The following is a 19,639-nucleotide window of genomic DNA, read 5'->3' as shown; positions in this document are numbered from 1 at the left end:
AATACGGTTTGTACAGTATAAAAACCATTACGACTATGGAATGTACCCACAATTCACAAAAAACAAACGTGTGTGTGTGTGTTAATTGGTTTTAATCAGTGAAAATAGTTTTGGCTAAAGGAAGCTCTTTAATATCTGAATTGTTGCCACATTGTTCGTAATTAGATTAAAGTGGAGAAAATATTGGGATTCTTGCTTTTTGTTTTCTTTTTCCTGACAAAAGGATGTCATATATAAATAAAAAATCTTTCCTTACTGCAGAAAAGAGTGTTTTTGTGTTGTTTTCCAGTTAAAATATCTAAAAATCTTTGATGCAAGATAAATTTACTTAGACTTGTTTTCAGAGAATGTATAATTTTCTAATACAAGTGTATTTTCTCGCTGACAGATTTTGGGTTATTTAAACTATAAACAAGTTAAAAATAAGATAAAAGTGTGGCAGTTTGATGTAGAAAGATTAAAATAAATAAAATTAACTTTTATTGAAGATAGACTATGAAAACGTCTTAATATGTTTTACAGTATTGCTAATAAATTGATAAATTATTTATAAAAATATAATTGTAAATTTGTTTGTTTGAAATATTTTTGGATTTATTTTACTGGAAGACAAGACTGATTTAAAAAGTCAGTTTTTCCCTCCAGGACTGCAATGAGATTAAATGGAGAGCAAACTTTTTTCTTTTCACATTTTTATCCTGAGAAAATAACTTTAGTAATTTCAGATTTGTCTAATGTTTCAGTGTTTCAGACATCTCAACAACATCACACACATCCCCTTTTTAGAATATTAGGAGAAACACAAGCAGAAGTTGAAACTTAAAGGGAAAGTCCCTTCAAAAATTAAAATTCTGTCATCATTTGCTCACCCTCATGTTGTTCCAAACTGGTATGATTTTCTTTGTTCTGTGGAACACAAAAGCAGATATTTTTGAAGAATGTTGGTAACTAAACAAATTTTTTTCCCCATTGATTTCTATTTGGTTCCCATCGACTTCCATCTTCTATTAGACAAAAAAAAAAAAAAAAAAAAATACAATAGAACAGTCAATGGAAACTGAAACAGTTTGGTTACCAATATGCTCCTTTTGTGTTCCGCAGAAGAAAGAAATGTAAAGGTTTGGAATGACTTGACGGTGAGTACATGATGACAGAATTTTCATTTTTGTGTGAACTATCCCTTTAAATATAACTGAGAGCTCCATTATATCTCCAACTGAGCTATGAAAGAGCAAACTCTGAGCTGTGCAGGTATTGGCTGACGTCTCTCTGGCAGTAACGTCACGGGGTCAAACGACACCTCTCTCTGTGCATGCTCCCCTGTAAAGATGACCTTTGCTGTGAGTGTACAGATTGCAGGAAGTGCTCCCTAATTTTACTCCCCAGCTGGGAAGCCTTGCTGCTTTATTTCACCAGATGTCCAGCAGACATCTGAACGCCACGGATGAATGCGGCTGTGTGATGGAAGGCGTAATTCAACTTTAGTGCAAGTCAGATTCAGATGTGTCTCTGGTAATGCTTTACCCGCCTCCGACTCTCCGTTTTGCCCCTGACTGGTGGAGTCCAGAGGATGGAAAAACATGAAAGAGGCCCCTGGGCAGGTTCACACACTGTAAGGAATAAGGGGGTAATCTTTAGGCCTCAGTAGAGCAATGATGAGTACAGGAAGATAAGAAGACTGTCTGATCTCTGTATATGAACCTTTTCATCTGCATGTGTTTAACCTATGTGGTTTCCAAGCTCTCACATGCAAACACAAGCAGAGGAAATTATTGCTCAGAGGTTGCTCTTTTATAGCTCGGCTGGAGACATAATGGAGCTCTCAGTTGTATTTAAAGGGACAGTTCACCCAAAAATTCCAATTCTGTCGTCATTTACTCTTTCTAATGCTGTTTCTGAAATTTTTGCATCTGAATGTATATAGGTACTGCATTTGGTTTGAAACTTACTTGGCAACCATTAAAAAAGTATATTCTATATAGTATAACTCTGTGTAGTATGAATGAAATTTGGACATACTACATTCTCCATGTTGTCATTGATGTGACCTACGGCGTTAGTTGCGTCGCTTCACCTCCATTCATAAATCCTCTCCCTTTGGCTTCATAGGATAGTAAAGTGTCCATCGAATGTGCACTTCAGAATCTCGATGGAAGTACAAAGTCATCCGGGTACTTTTCGCCTACTGTTTTATGAATACTATGAATTTGGACATACTACTTAGCTCTCATACTGTTTTTCGCCTACTATACAGTATGGATATTCAGATGCAGCATTAGAATTTATGAGATTTCTCTCTGAGGTTTCCACTAATGAGATACTAGTTGTCATAAATTAAGAGATCATGTGACATTGAGCCCTAAAAATTCTAAAAATCTTCTGAATCTCTTCTGATTACTGGAGTTTTTCCCAAAACAAAAAAAATCTGAGAAGCACATGATTAAGCAAAAGTCTTTTTTTTTTCCTTCTTCTTCAATTTTTGTCACTGAATTCATAATTTTTTTTTCTGTGTTTACACTCTAAAAAATGTTAAGTTGGGTTGAAAATGGACAAACCCAGCAATTGGGTTATTTTAACCCAGTGGTTGGGTTAAATGTTTGCCCAACCTGCTGGGTCGTTTTATTTAACTCAACAATTGTTTAAAAATTACTGTATTGCTTGCTTAAAATGAACCCGAAGTGTGTTGGAAATGTAATATGTTTAACATTTATTAATAAGTTTAATAAATAATAATTAAACATTAAGCATCTATTAAATTGCTTATTAATAAATGTTCACCTTTTGATTATTATCGTTGCCTCTAGTAATTATGTGTCTGATTTTCAATTTCCAACCTATTTTGGGTTCATTTTAAGCCAGACATATAGTAATTTTTAAACAATAGTTGGGTTAAATAAAACTGCCCAGCACGCTGGGCAAACATTTAACCCAACCGCTGGGTTAAAACAACCCAACCGCTGGGTTTGTCCATTATCAACCCAACTTGGGTTGTTTTTAACCCAGCATTTTTTAGAGTGTAGTTATCATTCTTGGTGTGAATAGACTTTAAGAAAGTTTTATAGTTATTGATAGTTTATAATGTTTTCCAGAAAAACTTAGTTTATGAATTTATGGAGCGTCATTATAGCTGTATTATTTCCAGCTTCTGGCAAAAAAACTTTTAATGAAAAATAAACAATTTAATGAAAAATTACATCGGAACTACTGGCAGAAAAACTTGCATTTGATCTCTTTGCATTCTTGGAGAAACAATTCAGATATTTCGAATTTCTCATTTGTTTTGTGTTTTTTTCCTCCTATGGAAACGTGGCAAATGCACAACCCCCTCTGAGAGCATTCAAACAAAAGCATATTTGAGTACAGAAACCAGTGGTCACTCCTGTACCCGGTCATCTGTACCTCATCCTCCTGCATGTAGACCACCTTTACTCCCTTCCTCTCTCTTTCTAACCTTCCTGACTCGCTTTTCCTTTTCTGCTCTTCCTGTCTTTCTTTCTCCAACCTCAAAAGAATCTTCCCTCACCTCCCCCAGAGTACACTCCAGCACCAGACCTTGCACCGTGGGGCAGAGAGTCCTTGGCCGGTGCAGCCGGCAGTCTTATCTTCTCAGCTCTGCTTTCAATCTGAGCGCTCTCTCACCCCCGGGGAGATTCCACCCAGGGCTGGGCTTTGAGCAGATGCAGGCGGGTGTCGAGCCATGGTCAGCTCTGTCTTGCGTCTGCTGGCCTGCTCTGGATCTTCTCACTCACAGAAGTGGGAGTGCGGCCCTGAGAAAGCTCAGGTCTTGATACCAGCGCGAGGCATATGAATGTTTGCCACCGGTCCAAAAACTGATTTGGCCCGTGCTTCAAAGTTGTGTAAATGTTAGGACTGTGTTAATGGTGGGAATGGGTGGTTATTTGGGCAAAACTTGTCTCATGTCCTGTTTATTTCTTGATACAATGGCGGCAGATTCTTCATGAACTTTCTTCGTCCAGCTTTTCGGAAGTGACTGTGCAATTTTGCGTCTGTCTGAAATCTTTGACATGCATTTTGAGTTGCTTGTGTAAATACTGACCGCTGACGATTTGTCAAGGGTCGAACCTTGGGCGTACCGACTCCCTTTAGATTCCTTTTGACCTGGTTTACTCTTTACAGCTTTATGGAAAGTTTCTGAAGGTCTTGTGATTCAAGGGCAGGAATGACTTCTCAGTGAGCTGTCAGTGCTGTGTGGGATCTCTGGTTCCTCTGTGAGGCTGCAGTCTTGCAAAAAGGCCTCTGGAGTGATGACGTGGCCCAGGGTCAGAGAAAAGAAGCCTGGGAAACTGGAAAAGTATGGAATATGCCTCATAGACCCTTGCTTTGATTTTAAAAATGATTATTTATTTGTTTTACAGATCTTTTCTTGTCTGCACATTGGCATATCTAAAATAGGGATGCACAATCTATCTGTGCCATATCAGTTTTTTTTTTAATTTATCGGCAAGTCAATGCTGGATATTTAATTGTTCATGCTCATTTTCCCCAATTTTTGTTATTTATAAATTACCTTTTTATCTAACACTCACTTGTTTTTGTTTTTTATTTTTGGTGTTTTATTATTTATTTTTGCCTTTATTATGACAGGACAGTAAGTTAACAGGAAGCGAAGTTGAAGGGGGTGGGGGGGTGATTGGGAAAGGTCCACAAGCTGGGACTTGAACTCGGGACACACTTCGTTGTATGTCGGCGTGCTGCCCACAAGGCTATTGGTGCCGACAAACATTGTCAAATTTCTAAATGAATATTGATTTTTCATACTGTACATGATACTGCTGTGATGCCTTAATTCACTTAAATGATTTAAAAAAAATTATTGTACCTGAAATGTACTTATTAGCATAACATGAAAATAATTATAAGCTCATCAAAATTTTAATATCAGTGCACTCCATCCCCTAAATATAAATATGTAAATATTTCAGCACATATATTTTTTTTATTAATATTATGGTTAATTTAATTATGCTTTTGGCTAAACAATACGACAATAGAAACGCATTCTTGCCATATTTAAATACATCCCACAGAATTCTACAGTGCAGAATGTCTGCAGAATGCATGTGGGCCTAATGAGCACTAAGAGCACGTGCACCAAATGCTCTTGGTAGAACTGGTGAAGACATTGAAAATAATCAAGATGGACATTGATTAAAAACAATGATGATGTGCTGTGTGTGTAAGAATCAGCCTGATGGGAAGGGCAAGGGCTTCTGGGAAAGAAGGGATGAAATGAAAGATTGAAATGATAATGAAAAAGACAGGATCTGGGAATTAGGAAGAAAGGCAGTGAAAGATAGATGGATAAGTAGCGTTCTCGATCTGTAACCTACCAATACCAAAACACTTCGCATAAATTGCTCCAGCTTTCCTGTCTGTTCTTCCTTCCCTATCACACTTGTTTTCCCTCTCTCCCTTGCTGTTCAGACAGTGTGTGTCCTTGCTTTTGAAATGTGTTGTTCCTTGGGGAGAATTAAGTCCTGTGCACTGGACATACTGTGTGTGTGTGTGTGTGTGTGTGTGTGTGTGTGTGTGTGTGTGTGTGTGTGTGTGTACTGGCTGAGTGGCCCCTGAGGCTTCATGCTGGGAGCCCACCCAGCTGACAGTCTAGCTCAGCCCAAAGTCCCATCCTCCCCAGCCAGACCACCCAACCACCTGATCCCAGGACTCTTCAGATACATCAGTGGGCTCATGTGGCTATACATATGTCATGTGTATTTTATTTTTTGCCTGGCATATTTATGTGTGTATAAAGGTTTTTCAAAATTCAGAATTGAAAAATCGGCCTCCTTTTAATTTATGAGATTAAATTTAATAGGCCACGACTCACAGGAAAAGCTAAACTGGAATTTGAATGACAGGAAGTGGAAATTACTAAATTACAAGTCAAATTAATTCAACAGGTATGACATTTTTTTTCCCACCCCAGTTCATAAATCTTTTTGACTGTTTGCCTATGAATTTTTCAAACTTTAAGACTTTTTAAACCTTTTGTTTTTAATTTTCAATCAAGGCTCTCAAGGAAATTCAAGATTTGTCTCAAAAATCATACTTGTTTATATGAATTTCTTCATTATAATATACTTTCTTAAATTCAAATTTGAACTGTAATTCTATTTCCTCAAATTCAAATTTACATTCTGAATGGAGTATAACCCTAGTATTATTATGAAGAGTTCCGGTGCAAAAGGCTCTAAAAGCCACCTCTGTCAAAAATGAGATAACAATACTGAGTGAACACACTCCACTCATAGTATACATTCATCAAAAACTTTTACCCGCCAAATCCCAGCCTCAGCCCAATCAGAAGTACCAGTACTTAGGTAGAAGCCTATACATGGGAGCCTGACAAAAATGCTAATTTTAAAGAAAAACGTCAGATGGACTTAGAGGCTTTTGCATCTGAATTCTTCATATGTTTCTATAGGTCTAGAGGTTCTTCTGTAGTAGCTCAGGAGACTTAAGTTCTCGTTTATGTTTCATTTAATATCAACTTTGTGTCGAATCTTTCTCCTAAACCAGTGCTTCTCAAGCCTGTCCCCACCACTGCATATTTTTGTATGTCTCACTCATTGAACACACCCAATTCAAGTCTGGGAAGCACTGATCTAAACTTCCATAAGAATTTCTCAATAGAAATAAAACTATAATAAAGCTATTCATATTGATGTAACCGGCCCTACTTGACTTGATCCATGCGGGATTCAAACTGGCGTCTCCTGCATGGGACGGCCAGGGGAGTGAGGTTTACTTGGACAACTCTTACTTGCTGGCCTCTGTAACATTGACATTGATGGCTCAGATAACATGGTCTTGAAAAATTACATATTAAATATTTGACTAGTCTCTTTTGAGTAGAACATTCTTCAGTAAAGACTTTGGTATTTTGACAAAGTTGGAAGACCTGAGATTTCTGGGGTCTTTTTTGTAAGGAAAACCTTAGAAGCAGGAGTCTTAAGCAATTTCATTGCAGTCTTACACTTGCACATTTAAAATCTCATTTGTAATTTTTCTTTGCCATGCCACGTGGCATCTTGTTGTCAGGAGCGTGCCGGAGAAAGCGTAATGGTAGGATGCTCAGAAAACCAAAGGGGAAGACTGTAATGCACGCACATGCTTGAGCTAAAACCAAAGAGACGCCGCCAACATGCACAAACACACAGTGGCGTGAGGATAAGCAATGTATTAGTCATCTATTACAGGAATCAGTCTCACACTGGGCCTGTTTTCCAGTCTCGCTGGATGCCTTGTGAATTTCCACCCATGAAATAGAGCGGCTTTCTTCCCCCAGACTCAGCTCACAGAAACTCGCTGCCCACGGGAGACGGCTCTGACCTGGCAAAGAATCTCTGCTTACAGTGGGTCAAATTCTCCACCAGCAGTGTGGATGATACAAAACATAATCCAGAAAAGAGAGGCGCAGCGAGTCTGACTTCACCCCATGAATGGACTGAATGGAGGAGTGTTAGCCGAGCCAGTCGATTTGAAAGCGTGCACCTGGTGTGATTCAGGTGTGTGTGAAGGGTATTGTACATGCTAAATGGATTTCTCACCTCTCGCTCTTTGTGGAATGGACAGACCGGCCAAATCGCCCTCACTGAGTGCGCTCTCAAGGCCTTGGAATATATCCTCCCTACCAAGAATGAAAGAAACAGAGAAAGAGTTTGAAAGAGAGGGAGGGAAAAAATGAGGTGGGTGTGTGTGTGTGTGAGAGAGAGAGAGAGAGAGAAGCAGAGAAAAAAAAGAGAAAACAAAATAGCGTTTACGGTTCAGGCTGCTTCTGAAATAATTTTCCATATCAGTGCAACTGCATGAGCCCAGTGGGAAAGGGAATTTGATTTTCTCCATACAGTGCCAGTGGAAAAGAAGAACTCGAATCAAAACAAGATAGAAGAATGCTGGGAAGAGAACGAGAGAGGCACTTGCTGGTCTTTACATCAGGAATCCTGTACTGGGACTGCCGTAGGACTGTTAGAAAACACACAAACCATCATTCAGTCATCTGTCCAGAACCCGTTTGGCCCGTCCAGTAGCCCACCGAGATCTATTAAGCTTCGGCCTCTGCCTCCAGCTCGGCATGCCAGGTCGATCCAGAGAGCAGAAGGGCTTGACTCCATGTTAATTCCTCCCACTCTCTTGGTTGCTCCGCACCCGCCCCTCGGGTTAGGAAGCGGCTCTTGCTTGAGCCCCAGGTTTTGGATGGTGTCCTGTCATTAGTTAATACTGAGAGCTCCATCTGATATTCCCTGGATAAGTTCTTGCCTCTCTTCCCATGCCGACACTCAGGATAGAACAGAGGGTGGATCGCGGGGACGTGGAATGATATTCGGCCCCTGAGCCAAAGTGCTCTTGTGACAACAGGCCGATTAGCATGAAAACAAATGCTCGTAGCAGACAATTGAATCGTTCCCTGTTTGGAACAAATGGTGGCTTTGCTTGTTGCATGTAATTAGCCTAGCCGAGGCGGGCTGACAGCATCCATATGTCTGAGAGGGTGCGAGAGCGTGTGTGAGTTTACCGTAAGCGCTGGAGCGTAGAGCGCTAGCCACTAGCGCAGCATTTTTAGCAGGAGAGGAGCTGCAGGAAGCAGCAAAGGGAGGAAGAGAGATTTAATGAGGTAGAGAGCACGAAAAATGACAATTCAACATAGCTGCTGTTTGCTAAGATAACAATGAAGTGATGGCGACAGCAAGATGCTGATCCCGGGGGAATGAGGGCAGGTTTTCCTCATTAAAGGCCAGGGTTGTGTGGAGGGAGGGTGACGGGCGAGTGGACCTGTGATCTGGCCAGGTGGAAATCCATGTAGATAACATGGCTACTGAGGATGAGATTGATGTGTCAGAAAAAATATTAAGAATAGAGTACTAAAGTAGTAGAAGAGAAAGAAGCATAAATTGTTACTGGCATGAACGTTCCAAGATGTCACTCAAATATTCAGTATTGGACATGGCTTTTTTTTGTCCCAAACCTGTAAAGTGTGACTTTATATCGCGTAATTGCAACTTAGTTGCTCATATATGCAACTTTATGTCGCTCAGTGTGACTTTATATTGCATAATTGCAGCTTTAAATCTCTCTATGTGACCTTATATCTCATATTTTCAGCATTGTTTCATGAAATTGTGGTTTTATATCTCCTGATTTTGACCTTATATGGTATAATTTGACTTCATATCTGGGAATGTGGCTTTATATCTCGCAATTGCGACAGCTTGTCTCACAAAGTGACTTTATTTCATGTTTTAAACTTTATCTCAGAAATTCCTTTTTATTTTTACTCTGAGGCAGAAACATGCTTCCATAAATGGGACAGCGAAGGTGCGATAGAGAGAAGCAGGGAAACAGCTCAAGTCAGATTCGAACTAGACCACTTCTCCGATGGCCTAGGAATTTCATTCGTCATTCTAGTTTAGAATCCTGGTGTAGAAATCAGCACGGTAGCATCCAAAATGCCAAATATGCTGGTCTTTTTAGCAGGGTTAGATTAGCGTGAATAGCATGAGAGAAGAAAAGATGACTTTGCCCCTCCTGACCCAGTGTTCCTGCCATGCCATGGTTAGGAGTGAAGGAGGTTATTGCTGTCTGTGCAAACTCATTTTTGGACAACGCTCTGTCTGTGTGAAGCTGTTGTCCTATCTGAGAACCCTGAGTTGACCCAGACTGCCGTGTTTGCGTTGTAAAGCACTGTGTGTATGTGTGTGATTTTTATTTGTGTGTATGGCTTTAATGTTTGACCTTGTACTGCTGTGTTTATCCCCTCTCCCTCGCTCTCTGTTTTGTTCTGAAGGTAGAGTGATTTTAGAGACCTGCTGATCATAGAGGGGTGTTTTTGCACCCAGGGGGGTTGATTCAAACATTCATACATGGAAATGGAAGGGCGGCAGTGCCAGCAGGGAGCTGTGTGTGTGTTGTGTCCTGGAGTGTGTGTACGTCTGCTCATCACCGCTTTTGTTTCGTCTGCTCGGTTTGACTCTCATCTCTGAGTCTCACATGTACACTTCCACACACACACACACACACACACACACAAACACACACACACACACACTCATGTGGATATGTACTTTCAATAGTCTGGGTGTGATTTTTGATTGACAGCTAGTGTTTGAATGAACTGGGTTCTTAATAAGGGGGCTGAAAACCTGTCGCTGATTTAAAGTGATACCCGTGTGAGTGCTGGCTTGTGGGAATGCTTTTAATTGATCTGCAATGGAGACGTAACAGCTATTTGTCATCTTTGAAAATGTGGTTGGACACGTCCTCCCGGTTTTCCAAACCAAAATTATATGTAGTCTGAATCCAACATCTGGAGCTGATGAATAGCACCTACTAATTTTTAAAAAACAGAAAGACAGCCGTTCAGTTTCACCAGTGTTTTGTGGCCATGCCGGCTTATTAATGTTTTGTCCTTGTGGTTTTCATCAGAAAGTAAAATCATTAGTTTCTTGCCAGGACTAAACTGCTCTTGCCAAACACTGTAACCATCTCTCTGAAAATAATCTTAGGCCAGTACTCAAGGGCGATAGAGTTACCTTTAAATGTCTGTGCCGTAAAACTGGATTTATTATTTTTTCAGGTAGCTATAAACATGTTTACAGTTGAACTAACTTTAAGTAACTTGCTCAGCACGATTATCTTCAAACTGTTGCTCGGCCATGCTCGTAGTTGACCGGAAAGAAAAAAAAAATTGCCATAGAAGACTGTTTATGTTAATTATTGCTATAGTGCCTCTTGTGGCAACTGTGCAACTCCTGTACTCTTTTGTTGTTGTTGTTTTTGTTGTTGTTGTATTACAGGGACAAGTGTCAGTACTAAATATGGTGATTAATGGTGATTGATGGTGGTTAAATTGACATGTGGCATTCAAATGGTGGTTGTTATTTTAACTTACTTTGAAGTTGCTAAGCAAGATTATCTTCGTATTGTTGCTCTGCCATGACAGAAAACTGATCATAGAAGAAGAAAGTTTATGCTAATGCTCGCTAACTTGCCTCCATGTGGCAACAAACAATTGCATTATGTTATGAAATGCATTTTGACGCATTTCGCAACTTTTGAAGCATCTACGTTCAAATAGCATAGACTGAATATGGTATTATTCACACTATAAAAAATGCTGGGTTGTTTCAACTCAAATTTGGGTAAAATATGGACAAACCCAACTGTTAAAAAATAATTTAGAAATTTAACCCAATGGTTGGGTTTGTCCATGTTTGACCCAAAAATGGGTTTAAACAACCCAGCATTTTTTAACATGTCAGTAATTTAATATCTACATAATAGCGATGCAGCAAAATTATTATTTTTTTACAAAAACAAATTAAAGTTTTAATTTGGCCAAAAAAACAAAACCTAAATCAAAATTTCGGTAATTAAATTTGGGTAATTGGGGAATTGATCTGTTTATGCTCTTGAGGGTGTTGTGTTCTCAGGTGATAAATTCAGTAGCTCCTCACTGCAGAACATGAGATCCAGGATCCAGATCCAGGGGCTGGAGACGGGTAGGTTTAGGGATATGTAAAGTGGAAGGAGTTGGATCCAGATCCAAGGGGTGGAGATGGGTAGGTTTAGGGATCAGGGGGTGGAGACTGGTAGGTTTAGGGGTATGTAAAGTGGGAGAAGTTGGATCTGGATCCAACCTCGCCCCCTGGATCTCGTGTTCTGCAGTGAGGACCATCTTGATAAATTAAATCAGTCGTAATAACATTCTTGAACACAAGCCATCTCTCGATATTTCAGTCAAACCAGTTTTACATATTACTACTCTATCATCATTTTTGGTCAGAGTAAATTGCGTCCACACTGCGGACATGTTTACCTGATGTACCTTATCTATGTTGTGAGCACAAACCATACGCTGAAACAGTCAAAATATGGAGAAGTGCTAATTAAACATCACTGTTTCAGTCAATGATTTACAAAATGGAAATGTTGGCACATCACTACATTACATAGCTTAGCAATTCTTTTTAAACCAGTTGACCTGAATGAGAAAACTGACCAGAGAAGAAGACAGTTCACACTCACTCTAGTGCCCCTTGTCGCAACACTGAGAATGCAACATGTACTTGTTTAACATTATGAATCGTAGTCGGAGCCGATAGCCTCGTAGGCAGCGCTCCAACATGTAGCGCGATTGCACTTCGGGTGAGCCGAGTTTTAGTCCCGGCTAGTGGACTGTTCCTGGTCCCATTGCCCTCTCTCCGACTCTACTCTATACAATCCTATGGTAATAAAGCCAAAAACGACAAAAAATGTATCTAAAAAAAAAACATTATGTATTGTTTTTGACACATTTGTTTCAGGCCTAAACCTTTATCATACATAAAAACAAATGTATTTTTTGCATTACTCATTCACTTCATGGTGTTGCTTCTAGACTATCCGTCATTGTTTTCTTTTTCTCTTTGGGTGGTGTGCAGTTCCCCGTTTCTTTACATGCACGATGCACTTTTACTGTCCAGCAAACGATGCTCCGTTGTTCCCGCCAGCTGTGCTGTCTGTGCCTACACAAACACTCCGACCCGCAGACCTGGCTGTCGGACTTCGGCTATAGATCTTTGGGCCTTTGGTTTTCTGCCGTGTGCCGTGCACTTTCTGTCTACTCTTTTCTTTCATTGTTGCCGGTTTAAAATTCCCCCTTCTCCTATTTGTCTTTTTCTCAAATCACCTTTCCTCCTCTGCGACATATTATTTCATGCCTCTGTGTGAGTTATTTAGTGTGGTTTGACGTACCTCATCTTGAAAAGCTGCATAGCTGTGTTTAATGATCCTGCCATAGTGACGACCCACACGTGACACACAGACACACACACTATTGTGATTTCTGCAACTGATTGCTGCCAAAAGTTTGTGGCGGATCTGGGGTGTGGTGTGTCCCAATCCTTTGGGAATTAACTCACTTCCAGTCTGACCTCCTGTTTTAAAATACACAGATGCAGAGTTACACACTCACACACTTATAAGACCACACACCCACTCATACGGCCTCTTCCCGATTCCCAGGGGAAGACGCTTCCTCTGAGTTATAATTTAATTCATGACCAGGGAATACCATGTATGGCATATCCACACACATAACAGTGAAAGTTAAAAAAACGTTTATGCACACACCAATGACGAATGAAATTAAAATTTTAATTCTAAAATAGCAAATCTGCCTTTTTTTTGGCACAATATTCACAAATGATATCAGGGAGGAAATTCCACAACAGCAGCCAGTCTCTAGTGGTTCTTGGAAAAATGGAGCATGTTCTTCACAGTTTGAGCTGTAGTTGTTAATCTGTCCACTTTTTTTATTTCCTGCCTGTTTCGGTGTTCACTCCAAGATTTGAAGAAAAAAAATTAGAAATGTGCAGCCATCATCGTAGGTGTAAGCTGACCTTGATTCTTGCTTCCTGTCGTAGAGTACAATATGGAGTTGTGATATGATTAAGTGGATCTCTCTAAAGCCCTGTTTGGATGAAACTAGTTATCCCTGAGGAGATTAGGTAAATTTGTGTTCCACAGATATTGTTTTATGATCTTAATTTTATACTTTTTTATTCTGTTTTTCCCCACAACACAAGTATAACATAAAATTCAGTATAACATAAAATTAAAATTTATTTTACAGTTTGTTTTACTGTAAACATTTTGAAATGACAAAAATCGTATGTGAGAAACTGACTGAAATGTAAGTTTTTAACCACTAAAACCTTGACATCTGCCTCAGCTTTCTTTGGCAAGTTTATGAGAGAAGCACCAGTGTTTTGAATGAATCATTTGTTCCAGTTGAATCATTTGGACTAATCTGGTTCTTGAGTTAAACTTAATGACTCAGTGATCCGGTCGCAGGAGGTAACAACTCACTGGAGGGGAAGATTATCAGTGGATGCCTTAAATTTCAGTCTGTTTAATACGCAAAACTATCATATCACTATTTCTTCTAGCAGCATACCTACAAATGTAATTTTAGAGCGCAACCTGGGGATAGGCCTCCAGCGGGAGCGGGGTTACACATTCGGTGCCATGTTCATTTAAATCTTTCCGGTCTCTGCCATTTCTGTGTTTAGGAACAGAAATGATTAATGACTAATGCTAATTTTACATGTGGATTACCCTAAATACTCCCATGTCAGTTTAGACTCATTCGCACAAGCGATCGGGCCAAAACCAAACGACTTCAAAAATATCCTCTTGTACGGCACAATCCCAAACTGACTGAGTCACGGCTTAGAGACGCAAAACAAACAGGCAATGAGAGAAGTGTGCTGTTTCTGCAGACCTTGCCTTTCCTCCCTCCCAAAGGCTATTTATTTTGACTGTGAAGAGAAAAAATATTGGGGTTTTTCTGGAGAGGCACATGTTTTGGGGGACAGTGAGATGTGGGGTTGTGTGAGAGCGTGGAACCCAGCTGTGTAAACACTCCCTCACTTCACACACACATATGCGGTAACCACTCCCCTGACAAAACCCTTAATATGAAGTCTCTCATGCCCCTCCTCCACTAACTCTGCCATCTAAGACATGTTCAGCTCTCACACTAATGGAGCTACAACATGTATGTGTGTGTGTGTGTGTGTGATGTTTACAGTTAGACTTTTGTATTTGTGATTTTGTGGAGCTTGCTTACAGCTCGGTCACTCATGTTTACAAGTTTACCTAGTTATCCCTGCAGGGATTTCTGTTGTTCTTAAATTTAGTACTGGATTCATGTACCATATGCGCGGGGGTCCTGTTCACTTTATCGGTTTATTTTTAAATATTGACTGTCTGAGCATATGTTATCCTTCTTATTGCACAACTAATTATCAAGTAAATAATGGACATACAATATTGATGAGAATGAGCAAAATTGTTTTATTATGTGAGGAGAAAGAGGACACAGAATGATACAAGAGACATGAAACTGGCACACTTTTGTTTGAAATCGAGTGTTGTCAATTGTGGATCAGAATCAAGTATTCCACATGTTTCTTTCTGTTTATTGGGGGATATAATATTGTCAAAAATCTATTGGCAATAACTAAAATAAATTCATACATATTTTATTTTGCCTCAACTACCTAAAACTTAATTTGTTAAATTGTAGATTTTCTTGTATGCGTGTATGTACACACACAAACATACATACATACATACAGGACAATATATAATGTATTATATATTGCATTATAATATTAATTTCCAAAATGTTTACAAAAATAAAATAAAATTAAATTAAATTAAATTAAATTAAATTAAATTAAATTAAATTGATAGTTATAATATTTTATATTATAAATAATTTTATTGTTATATGTTAGTAAATATTTTGGAAATGAATATTTTTACATTATATATATATATATGTATGTATGTGTACACACACAAACATACATACATACATGACTATATATAGTGTATAAATATTAATTTCCAAAATCTTTACTAAAATAAAATAGATATTTATAATATAAAATATTTTTTTATAAAATTTATATTTTATTTATTATATTTTATATAATAAATATAAAATAAATATATATTTATATATTTTACATTTTGCCTAAATTATGTAATTTATTTGTTTATTTATTCATTTATTTATTATAGCAAAATCTAAAATGTAAAAAATGAACAGTTTAACTTAAAACGGTTACAAAAATATATATTTTATATTTTATTATATTTTATTTATTTTATACTTTGCCTAAATTATAGTATTTATTTATTTCAAGAAAATTCAAACATTTATTCAAAAAAATGCAAAGCTAAATTTTGTAATTTTTTTAAATAATATTTATATAATATTTTAATATTTGTAATATACTTGACTTATTCTTACTATATTTTATTTTATGTATATTTTTACCTTTTACCTAAACTACATTATGTATGTATGTATGTATGTATTTTTACCAATGTATAATTTGCCAAGTTTATATGGTTTAGGTACATGTCAAAACATTGCGTTTGTTCCTGTTACACTTACTTCTCTATTCTTTTCTCCACCGTAGTTGGAGCCGCACTTGTGTTATCTCTGTCTGTTGAACTGAGTACTCAGCACCAGTAGACATAAACATCCTCCTGTGAAGAGAGACATAGAGAGAGAGAGAGACAGCTGTTGTAATGTACACACACAGACCCATTAGAACCTCGAACTGTTGTGTGTGCTGATGGATTGCACTTCATTTGGATCTGTGACTTAAACAAGTAGCACATAATCCAAACCTCTGACTCGACTTTTTTCCCACATCATGCTCTCTGTCTCTCTCTCTCTCTGTCTGTCTCACACACACGTCTTGTTCCACTAAAGGGCAGCGCTGGGGGACTCTCATTTGATGACAAGGCTGAACATGCACTTGTGCAATTGGCAGTTACGTGAGTGTGTATTTGTGTGTGGCAGACACACTCGGGACTCCCACTCTTCAGGATTCTTCCTTTTAATTCCTTAATTGGATTAATGTTGCTCTAAGCCTGGAATCAGGCGATTAGTATGCACATGACCCGATTTCCTTAAGCACTCGCACAAGAGTCACTCTCTCTCGTTCAGCCGCGTTTCGCGCCGCGGACATAAATAAACACACATTCCCTTTGGGGATCCGCCTGACAAGACAGCATCATCCTTTATAGCTCACTGTATTCCCGCCGTAATGACTCTACCGCTGTTTTTTTTTTTTCTTTTCACAGTGACTGGGCTTCCCCAGGTTCAGCGTGCCGCCCCACACACGCCGTTTGGGCTTTTTTTGGCAGCTACATTTCTTTTTAGACCTCCCGCCATCCTTTCCTTTCCTCCAATCCCTCTGTTCTTGTATCAACAGCGTTTCATTTCTGCAGTTTGGTTTATTAGAAGTGGTGGAAGGAGGGGGGAAGGTAGTAGGATGGGCGCAAGCAATAATTTCAGCCTTTGCAGCTGACGCTCGGCCCACGGCGTGCTCGAGACGGAGGAAAAAAGAGAGAAAAAAGTCAATAAAGCAAAGCAAACAAGAGGAAACGTTTTATTAAAGGGAAGTTGGCGGAGGGCGTAGAGGAGAGGAGGAGCGAGGGCTTTATGTGCTGTTCAGATGCTTGGGTATGGTGGGTGTAGTGCAAACCAGACTTGCGGCATAAAGTCTGGTCCACTTTACTGCATATTTTGGCCAAAAACCACCCATCGAAAGATGCATACAGTTCACTTTTTTTTGTATGTGCAATTTAGATTAAAATCCAGTGATTAGTTCTTCCTCTCAAGCTCTCATAATATTAACCTGGTGCCTTGTAAACACGGTTTTGTTACCCTCCAGGCTGAACCTGTGTGCATGGAACTTGCATTGCTGTTGCTGTGAGTTTCAGATGTGCTTTCCAGTTTTGTGTTCAGTAGGTTATCCATCAGACGGTCAGTGTCGGCGGTCTGTGGGTGTGCTGTCTGAGGCTACCCATGGCGACCGGCAGAGTTGAATCATGCAGGAGTATTTAGGTTCACGTAAGGGTGGATCAGGTTTCCCTTTATACCCGCTTTCATTCGTTCAGTTTGAATTTATCATAGATTGAATATTTAGCTTCTCCAAGTCTCTAGGAGTTCAGGACAGAATTAGCTGTGTTTTCCCATTGTTTTCCCTAAAAATTCTGTGTTAATCTTGTCAACATTTTTATTTTGTTGAGATAAACAATGTGAATCGATTTTAATTAAAAGTAGTTTATGAAAATATGATATGAAAAAAAATGAAAGATTTTTTTCTAGTAATATAAAATGTGCTAATCTTGCCAGGCGAATTAGACAAATGTTTGTTAAATGAATTGTTAGTTTATTGAAATAAAAAAAAAGAAAAAAAAAAATGTGTCGATTTTAGTTAAAATATAAAATTCACAAAATAATTAGGTCAAAAATATTGGGTGAAAAAGCTATTTATATGTATTAAGAAGGGTTAAATTACTGTCAAAAATGTATATTAAAGGTTTTTTTTATTTCATCGAGATGAAAAATGTGCATCGATTTTAATTCAAATATACAGTTCATTAAAATATAAAGTAAAAAAAACGCAAGATATTTTGGTATTTTAAAGAAAAATGTAGTTTACATAAATATATAAATTAAGTATTTAATTGTCCACTAGATAATTTGTGTCAGTGTCTGTAAAATTAGATGCTGTTTTAGTTAGAGTAAGATTGACTATAATAAATGTGATGAGGAAATATTGACTAAATTATATGTATATATATATATATATATATATATGTATATATATATATATATATATATATATATATGTATATATATATATATATATGTATATATATATATATATATATTTAGTTAGTCATAGCGCCACCTGTTGGCAACAGGAAATGTCATAATTTACACTGTGATTCACTCCCAGAAACACATTTAAATATGCCATGAAGTACCAAACATGTTAGAAACATGTTAAATCACGCAACAAGTGCTAATGTGTGCGATTAATGCCACGAAACAGGAAGTTGTTGTAACTCAGGCATATGTCCGATTTGCTCCAAACTTAACATGTTTGATAATAGTCCTGACATGAAGACATCTACATGGCAATATTTCTCCTATATTTACCTGCTTAAATGCATGTCGCCCACTGTTCATTGTTTTTCTTAAGGCACTGGGTGGCGCTGGCCCATATATATATATATATATATATATATATATACATAAATTAAAAGTCTTTAAAAGTCTTACATTGTGTCCTAACTGTTGACCTAACTAACTGGAAAAGACCCTATGCATTTGAAAGGGGTGGATTTTGCCAGAATTGTTGAAACCACACCCATAATGCATTGGTGAATAGTGCACAGGCCTTTCATTTCGGGAGAGGAACCCGTGGGAAGGTGGTAGGGACATTTGGGAGGAGAAGACGGTTGTATAATGTGCTGGGAATTCTGCAGCTTCGATTATACAATTACATGTAGCGGGAAACTGTTCCTAGACCAGCGCAAAAAGGCTACTTTCATCCTGAGGCGAGTGAGTGGGTGAGCGGAGACAAAGTGTCTTGACGGCTGTGATCCCAGCATCCACCCCGGCACCAGCGGCCTAACGTCTTTCCAGACCTGTAATTCCGCTGGTCTTTTCCTGCCTTCTTGACTTTTTTTTTTTCCTGCTTGCTGTCGTTTTTTGCCCAGGGCTTGAGCTGTGGCCTGGTGCTCTGTTTATCTTGTGAGAGCACTCATTTAGTAATTTCACACCCATAAACGTCTTCCTTAACCTCATCCCTCTCACCCACGTTAATTAACTTTTATCAGTTTAGGAAATGAAACCGCACTCGCCTTCACCTTGCTGTTTAATTGGTGGTGTTGGTTGTTTTAGAGGACACAAGGGCAGGGTCTTTGTCAGGGGAAGACGCACAGGAAACCACAGAGGTATGCGCTGAAACTAAATGTGTTCATGCGTGGTGTTTTTTCATCTGCACAGAATTCACTGTGTTGTTAATCTTGTAAATGTTGTGCAGACATCGTCTTAAGCGCAAATCGTTCTATTAAGCTCCAGGTTTAATAAGCTGATTTCATGATTCTATATGCTGTATCGCACCACGAGCGAATCGTCTCCGGTGAGGTGCCTTATCTTTAAATTATATTATGTCTGAAGTTTATTAAAGCCGTGCCTCTGTAGCATATAGGTTAATCAAGCTCATTGGAGTGTTGCAAATTCGCTTTGTTT

At 38.5% G+C, this 19,639-nt stretch overlaps 1 protein-coding gene across 8 annotated transcripts in view; it reads left to right on the top strand.

Annotated features, from left to right (window-relative positions):
- Window positions 1–19,639, top strand: part of bahcc1b (BAH domain and coiled-coil containing 1b) — a 111,380-nt gene that overhangs the window by 38,804 nt on the left and 52,937 nt on the right. Inside the window, exon 1 of one of the 8 annotated variants that reach the window (XM_051914281.1) lies at window positions 7,281–7,709. The exons of 6 other annotated variants lie outside the window; for them this stretch is intronic. Coding sequence is in view for 1 of the 2 variants with exons in the window: in XM_051914279.1 (XP_051770239.1) it covers window positions 19,487–19,529 (43 nt within the window). In the remaining variant the exon portion in view is untranslated. Of the gene's footprint in view, window positions 1–7,280; window positions 7,710–19,404; window positions 19,530–19,639 lie in introns of those variants that run through there. One more of the 8 variants, XM_051914279.1, reaches the window with a different exon arrangement.

The sequence above is a fragment of the Ctenopharyngodon idella genome, chromosome 12, assembly GCF_019924925.1.
Source record: "Ctenopharyngodon idella isolate HZGC_01 chromosome 12, HZGC01, whole genome shotgun sequence".
Classification (NCBI taxonomy): domain Eukaryota; kingdom Metazoa; phylum Chordata; class Actinopteri; order Cypriniformes; family Xenocyprididae; genus Ctenopharyngodon; species Ctenopharyngodon idella.
The sequence above is the reverse complement of the archived record's forward strand: the minus strand, read 5'-3'. Positions and strand labels throughout refer to the sequence as shown.